The following is a 7,297-nucleotide window of genomic DNA, read 5'->3' as shown; positions in this document are numbered from 1 at the left end:
TTCATTATGCGCAGCTTATTCCTTTCCGCGAATTCTACCAACATCTCTCCTCTAGTATTACTAGAATCGCCGTCGTAGTTGCCGATTGTTTTTCGCCAGCCTCCTTTTTGCCCCACTTTTGCATTGCAGCCGCCCGTTACTACAGTACACATAGTCGGAGCTTTTCTCATTGCTAATTCCACATCTTCATAATACTGATCTACTTCATCATGAATGGAGATTGGATCGTAGACTTTTACTACCTTATGGAATAGGAATCATGCTCCGTACTGCTTTTTATATGGAAGTCCTCCATAGAAGAGGACGTGGAATTAGTCAACTTTATAAGCCTCGCCAGTTCTAACCTCAATAAGGGCAATGACATCCCAAACAATGCTTCATAGTTCCTCAACAAGGCTGACTGAGCTAGCTTCACTCGAGGGAACTCGGGTGTTAAATGGTGCCAGGGTTAGATTACATTCGCCATACTGTAACCTGTACGGCCTCAACAAGCTAACAACATTACCTCATGTGATAGTCTAGTGATCTAATACTTAAGTGTATCTAACAATACTTTGCCTTTAGGCAGAAACCTCGAGTTTTTTGGGCGAAGCTCTTTATGGCTATGGTAAATGTATTTTTCTTGTCTGTAAACAAATTTGCGTGTGCAAAAACTTAGTTCGCGAACTTGATGCAATACCTCTTCATTCTGTGCAAAAGCGTATGCGTGTCATCACCTGTATATGCACTTTCAGAGCATTACTTATCAATAGGCATCAATTTCAAGATGAGTAGACCCTCAGGTAGAATTTTTTTTTCCTTGCTTACGGGGGTATCAGCAATTCATTGTTTTACGCGATGGACAAATTTCTCGTTGCGCAGCTGAACAAATGCTTCAGCATTTCTATGCCTACAAAGGTGATACGAGAATGTGTGTGTGTACCTATTGTCACGGTGACCTGCGATCAGGGCAATAAATATGTTCGTACCTTTGTTCAAAATTCTCTGTCACCTCTGTGTCGTGTGGTAAACATCTTCGCAGGTCATCCATCTTCACAGAATGGAATGGCTCATGATTTTTTTTACACACGTGTAGTGCGCCAAACAGCCTGCAGACGCACAGAGTGCCATAGAAGTGCTGTGCCTATATACAGAGATGTCCAGGCGACATTCGGAATTCCGTGCGAAGAAACGTATTCAAAACTGCTGTTACAAAATATGTGGGTAAAAAGGTGGTATTCTGTTGCGTTATATTACGCTAAAACTGGTCTGCTACTTTTTATAATGCCTGCAAAGTTTAATACAATGACGCTAATCAGCTAGAGCTGAGATTGCACGGCCATTTTCAGGTACCTTGTTCAGCGAAATAAGTTTTCTTCGTTCAAACCTTTCACTGATGTTGCACTGCCCTAAGCTGCCTTCTTCCATGAAGATGTTTACTTTGAACAGCGTGCTTTAATTATTGTTTGACCAATTTTTTTTGTCAAAGATCGTCGTCATCTTTGATGGTCTCGATGCTTGTCTTTGTTTAAAGTGCAGGAAGAGCTTGACAATGTCTTCAAATTCCAAGGTACGATACTCACACAAGAATCCCACACAACATTCTTTCTATGTATGCATATCTGGCGCATCCTTACTTACACATAAGAACAGTGCAAGAACAGTGCAAAGCCCGGGCCGGATAGCAGTAAATATCTTTTCTTCAGGCTAATTAGAACCTTTGAATGCCTATATCCAAGGTGCTATACCATAAAAGAATGAAATCAATATTTTAATACAAATTTCACTTTTTGTTCAAAAACTTAAATAATCGCTTGTGGGAATACGTTCTGCACACTTATCAATTAGTAACACAATCGCAACAGATGCTCTACTGTGTGAAAAGAAGGCTCGGGTACGTATTTTGCCGCCTTTCACTTGGTTGCTTATTTTCTTTATGGCTTCCAAATTTCGGGTCTGGTTTAGAAGCTGAGTATTTTGCGATGAGCTTCGCGCTGTGCAAGCTCCCGTTAAGCGCAGTCAATGCAGTTATCATAACAGATTATCCTGAGCTCGTTCTTCGCTTGGCGCTTCATAAATTTCTGTGGTAATAAAACTGTTCCACTCATTAGTTCCGTTGCATTTATAACATCAGGGTGAGGTCACTAAGAGCACTGTATCACTATTTCGTATACTTAAACGAAATGGCTGATCGGTTATTTAGGGAAATAGCTCAATGGACCTGTAATTTCTATTCTTCGAGTGTCGGCTTGCATCACGGTGACAAGCTAAAAAATATTTGCAATATAGAAACTTCATCGGAATATAAATAATATTCTTCAGAAGCTTCCACCATGACGGCCTTACCTGGAGAAATCAATTTTGCCCATTGGGGCAATTATAGATATTGATTACAAGGAAACATTCCGGTATCTTCCTTTAAAACTACATTTACGCGTGTGCGGTCTAGTAATCTCTCGAATACGCAGTTCTCGCAGCAAACCTAAATCAACCAGTAACTACCTTTAATTCTGCCGCCAATGAATAGTACAAAAATGGCTACATGAAGATCAGCTCCGTGAATGGGGATTACGTTCGAGTGCTTTGGTTGTGCTCGCTATTGGTGCTTTCACACTATGTTTTAGCCAAAAGAGCGTGTTTGAGGCCGTGTGTGATAACATTCGAGCTCCAAGATGGTTGCATGTTGATGCCAGTTTTTTTTTTCTTATAAGTGCTATTAAATTGTTAATTCATTCGAGTCTAAATCATTCCGGGACCGTTACCTTATATATTTAAATACAATTACACATTTCCCACACCCGAATTCTGTGATAAAAATTTCTTCCCAGGCTTTTCAACTTTCGAATTTACCTTCCCCGTTCCAATAAATCAATTTGCCTTCAAAGCATCGGATTATTTTTGCTGGACCCCTACCATGGTTAGGTTCCGTCTTTCTAAGCCTCATCAACGTCATTACCATAAACACGGCAATAAATGCTGCGGTTTTTCTTCTTCACCGCGTGAACACGTAGGCGTTGGCTGACAATCGGCAGAAGAAGACGACGACGTCAGCTCCGAGCACTCGTTCTCCTGCTGTCCTCCGACAAAGCGATTTTTTTCGCCTTGACGTTCCCCGAAGATACAAGGCGTTGCTGGTCTCGGCGTGTCTATCCCGCATACTGACCCTGTCCTCACCGTCGAGACCAGCCACCGGACGTCTTCGCCTTCAATACGCCACCTGCGCTTCATACACCATGGGTAGGCATTCACTTCTACTCTATCATGTTCACTTAGGCCTCACTATCGACGTTAGCGCTAATACGAAAACTATTACCTATAATTGTTGGAACTTTCTTGCAGTAAACGTGCGCATAACGTCTACTGTTGCTGATAACTTCTATTTTCTACTGAGAATTTAGGCTGTCCAGAGAAAAAAAAATCGCTTCGTGCTCTGTTGCTTTGAACACGCGGATTTTAAACACAATGTGAAAAAGCTCATAGGAAGGTGTGAAGGGACCGACCCATGTTTCGACATCGTTGAACGTTCAAAACCATCGCAGAAGCTTAAGCTACGTTTACGTGAATCCGATAGACAGAGAGGCCGAGTCGGATTTCGGGCCAAAATCCCTGTCGCCTGTTTCACTTGAGCGCCAGCAGGTCAAGCCAAGCCAACGTCGAGGTCATTTCTGCCATGGGTAGGTTATCTCGTCCGACCGGCTGTGCTAGGTACATGTAAAGGCGGCGGGGTCACGTTGGGTCAGCTTGATCTCTGACCAGACCCGCTGGTGTCGTTTATGTGAACGAAACTTATCATACATTGGCGGGCTAGTTGGTCAGAATCCATGATAGCGCGATTGAAGGAGGACGTAGAAAGAAACAGATACACACAGACAGCGCTTCTCTGTTTTTCACTTTCTTTCTACGTCCTCGTTCAGTCGCGCTTATACACTCTACCATAGAAACTTAATTAGTCACATCATAGAGGAGAGAAGCGGAGTAATTTGAACCATCCGGGGTTCATTAATATGTCCAATGTGCTCCATGTGAAGCGATGATACCTCCGTCGGAATGTAGTACCTACGCCTAGGCATCGCACCTGCGACCTGTTTATTAGTAACATGGGGTCATAGCCACAGACCAACCACGGGATTCTTCAATCAAATTTAGGTGTGACAGGCGTTTCGTAACCAAATTTGCGATGAGCGGAAAAATATATTCTCTTATGTTCATTGCACTTCCTACGTATCAGAATGATCGCTTCGGCACATGCTTCTGTAGAAATGACAGCCCTAAAACATCATGTTCCCATGGCGAGTTTTTGCGCCTCAGTGGTACTTAAGTTAGGTGACTTGAAAATGTCCCCGTAACAACTGATGAAGTTATTTCTTTTCCCGCCACGAAAGACGGCTTACGCGCAGCTCATTGTTCTATGTGCGTAATGTCCTCACGCGAACGAGCTCTGAAATGCCAGTGCAGCATCGTAATCATCGCAAATTAAGCACATCTATTTTGAGATGTGCTGTCGAATAACTAACAGCCTTCTCTTTCAAAGGTCGCGTGAACCAATGTAGCTCCTTGCCTACTTTATGCGCTTTGAGGGAGGACGAAATGTAGAGTTTGCGCTTTGCAGTCACGGCAGAGCTATTCGGCAATATACAGCGCCTTAAATGTCATATTTAAAAAATTGTTGGCACATCCATCCTTTCTAGATATTTCGAGCCCTTCGTGCGATTACCAATCTCTTATTATGCCTGTGTAATTCGTCCCTATGTAGTGCTGGTTATCAATTTGACTATTGTATCACCATATCATGTACCCATCTCATCCGTCAATAGCGAAACTTTGTGGCCACATCAGCAGACACACGAAGTGGCAGTACCGCTGCCAAACACAGTGCCGAATCATACAAGCACACAGTGTATCTCATAATTACTACTCCCTAGTTTAAACTCTTTACGTAGCAACTCCCAATATCCCTAGTAAACTGGGTGCAACATCTTTGCGCTAAAAAAGTAGCCGATAGCAGACGAGGCACTATCGCATTAACATATTTAATGCTACACATCCCTTGTGTAACCTGAGTGCATTCATATATACTGTGTAATTGACGAAGAATGGTCACAATCCAGTATCACGTATGCTATGCCAAAGTGGTCTGTTCAGGCACAGATACCCAACAGTACGTACTCAGGTACGGAAGTTTTCCACTAAGCCAGACACCCGTCAACGGCAATTTAGCTATTCGGGCACGTACTTGTCTGCTTGTCAAGAGAGCATTCGGCTCATACCTAGTGGCTCAAATGTGTAGAGTACTTGATTACTGAGTGAAACAGTTTAGATACAAAGCAGCAAACGAAATAGTGGGTAGAGGTGCCAAATACTAGTAAAATTATTAAACAGTGTCTGCGAAAATAATTGCCGCTTCACTGAAGCGTATTGATGTTGTTGCTCCCTGATTACGCAAATGGTACTCCCGCCGTAGGAGAATATATTCAACGTGTGCCAATGATATTTCGTGATTTTGAACATTCTTCGTTCCATTGCTCTTCGTGCGGCCCTTAACTTGTTTTGGAGCTTCCTTGTAAGTCTCAAAGTTTCTGTCCCATATGCTAGCGCCGGTGGAATGCATTGATTGTTCGCAGCTAGCTTTACGACACCATTTTTTAAGGTTCCTTTAAAATTTCGCATGTTGAGAAAAGAAGCGTTGATATTTGTTATGACGTTTGTCTCTTCAACAGGTGATGAACAGGGCTCCGTAAGTACAAGTTTAACGACGTCGATTTTCTGTGTTCTTTAAGTAATCGCTTAACTAGATAATGGAAATAACGCAAGGAAGTGAGTGGAGTTCATACCTCAACGAAGAAATTGTGGAAAATATTCACCCACCGTGGTTGCTTAGTGGCCATGGTGTCGGGCTGCTAAGCACAAGGTCAGGAGAACGAATCCCGGACATGGCGGCCAAATTTCTATGGGGGGGGGGGGGGAGGGCGAAAGCACCCGTGTACGTAGATTTAGGTGCACGTTAAGGAAACCCAGGTCTCAAAATTTCCGGAGTCCCCGATTACGCCATGCTTCATAATCAGAAAGTAGTTTTGGCGCGCAAAACCCTATAATTTGGTAGTAAAATGTTCCTAATGCATCTCTATGAGCGATAATTTAAGCCAGCTTTGTTCGCCATAATTGACACTACTAAATTTTTAAACTGCAGATTAAGCCTTTTGTAAATCAATGTTAAAGTGTCGGACTAAATGTTGCAGCAGCATAATGAAGTTGGTTCGGTCATGCAGCAAGGACTCAGCAAAAGTTTGAAGGCTGCAGGTAGCTAAGAAAATATTGAAATTTTCAGGAATTTGGGACCGCATCCCGTAAAACCGTAGAATGCTGAGCAACAGTGTTGTTTGCATACAGATAGGGGATCCGAATGCATGACTTCTTATCCGGGTGCAAAACAGTAGACTATTCTTTAGAGCGGTCAATAGACAATGGACGCTGAACGTGTGCCTATTTTGAGGCAAATTGCATTTTAGCGCTTTCGAAATTGGAGGTCGTGTTTATTACGTGTACTGACTGATTTTTTTTGTTATTTGCTCTGAGCCTCTTCTACAGAGTAACACGCAATTAGAAATGACTAGACGCGGCCGGTTAGTCGCAATTAAATGCATGCGCACATTATGTGAAATAAAAAGCTGCGAGCCACCTCTTGCTCGTATCTTTCTCCGTGGCCGTCGCACGCGACGCAGTAAAGCCATGAACAGTCCACTGCAGCCTATTGTGTAGTATATCCTGCGGAGAGGTATGCTGAATAAAACCGCCGAAGGTGTTGGTTTCGTTCGCCATGTCTAAATTAACCTGACCAAATAACTAATGACGCAGGGTGGAGATGAAAACGATTCCCCTGCTGCTGCTGCTGCTGCTGCTGCTGCTGCTGCTGCTGCTGCTGGCCAGGTGAACTCTACCGCCGGGCTCGCCGTCGCTGCCCCAGCGGTACCCGCAGCGCTGGTTCCAGCCACGTGAGACCAAATTCTGTTGCACATTTACACAGCTGAGACCCGAAGATGAGCAGGGATACGCTTCGGTTTCATGCGTTAGCATTTTACGGTTATGTGATGCACTTTTCTAGGGATATCTGTCTGTCTGTCTGTCTGTCTGTCTGTCTGTCTGTCTGTCTGTCTGTCTGTCTGTCTGTCTGTCTGTCTGTCTGCCTGTCTGTCTGTCTGTCTGTCTGTCTGTCTGTCTGTCTGTCTGTCTGTCTGTCTGTCTGTCTGTCTGTCTGTCTGTCTGTCTGTCTGTCTGTCTGTCTGTCTGTCTGTCTGTCTGTCTGTCTGTCTGTCTGTCTGTC

The 7,297-nt window shown here is 43.6% G+C and overlaps 1 protein-coding gene across 9 annotated transcripts in view; it reads left to right on the top strand.

The window, feature by feature from the left end:
* Positions 1–3,003: 3,003 nt before the first annotated feature.
* The window catches only part of LOC135920974 (uncharacterized), an 84,699-nt gene continuing 80,405 nt past the window's right edge, over positions 3,004–7,297 (top strand). For 5 of the 9 annotated variants that reach the window (XM_065455271.1, XM_065455275.2, XM_065455264.1 and 2 more), the window contains exons 1-3: positions 3,004–3,216; positions 5,697–5,713; positions 6,832–6,968. In XM_065455271.1, coding sequence (XP_065311343.1) covers positions 3,213–3,216; positions 5,697–5,713; positions 6,832–6,968 — 158 coding nt within the window. In that variant the 5' untranslated portion in view covers positions 3,004–3,212. The remainder of the gene's footprint in view (positions 3,217–5,696; positions 5,714–6,831; positions 6,969–7,297) is intronic. The other 4 variants (XM_065455289.1, XM_065455286.1, XM_070523612.1 and 1 more) reach the window with 3 other exon arrangements.

This window comes from Dermacentor albipictus, chromosome 8 (genome assembly GCF_038994185.2).
Source record: "Dermacentor albipictus isolate Rhodes 1998 colony chromosome 8, USDA_Dalb.pri_finalv2, whole genome shotgun sequence".
In the NCBI taxonomy this organism is placed as follows: Eukaryota; Metazoa; Arthropoda; class Arachnida; order Ixodida; family Ixodidae; genus Dermacentor; species Dermacentor albipictus.
The sequence above is the reverse complement of the archived record's forward strand: the minus strand, read 5'-3'. Positions and strand labels throughout refer to the sequence as shown.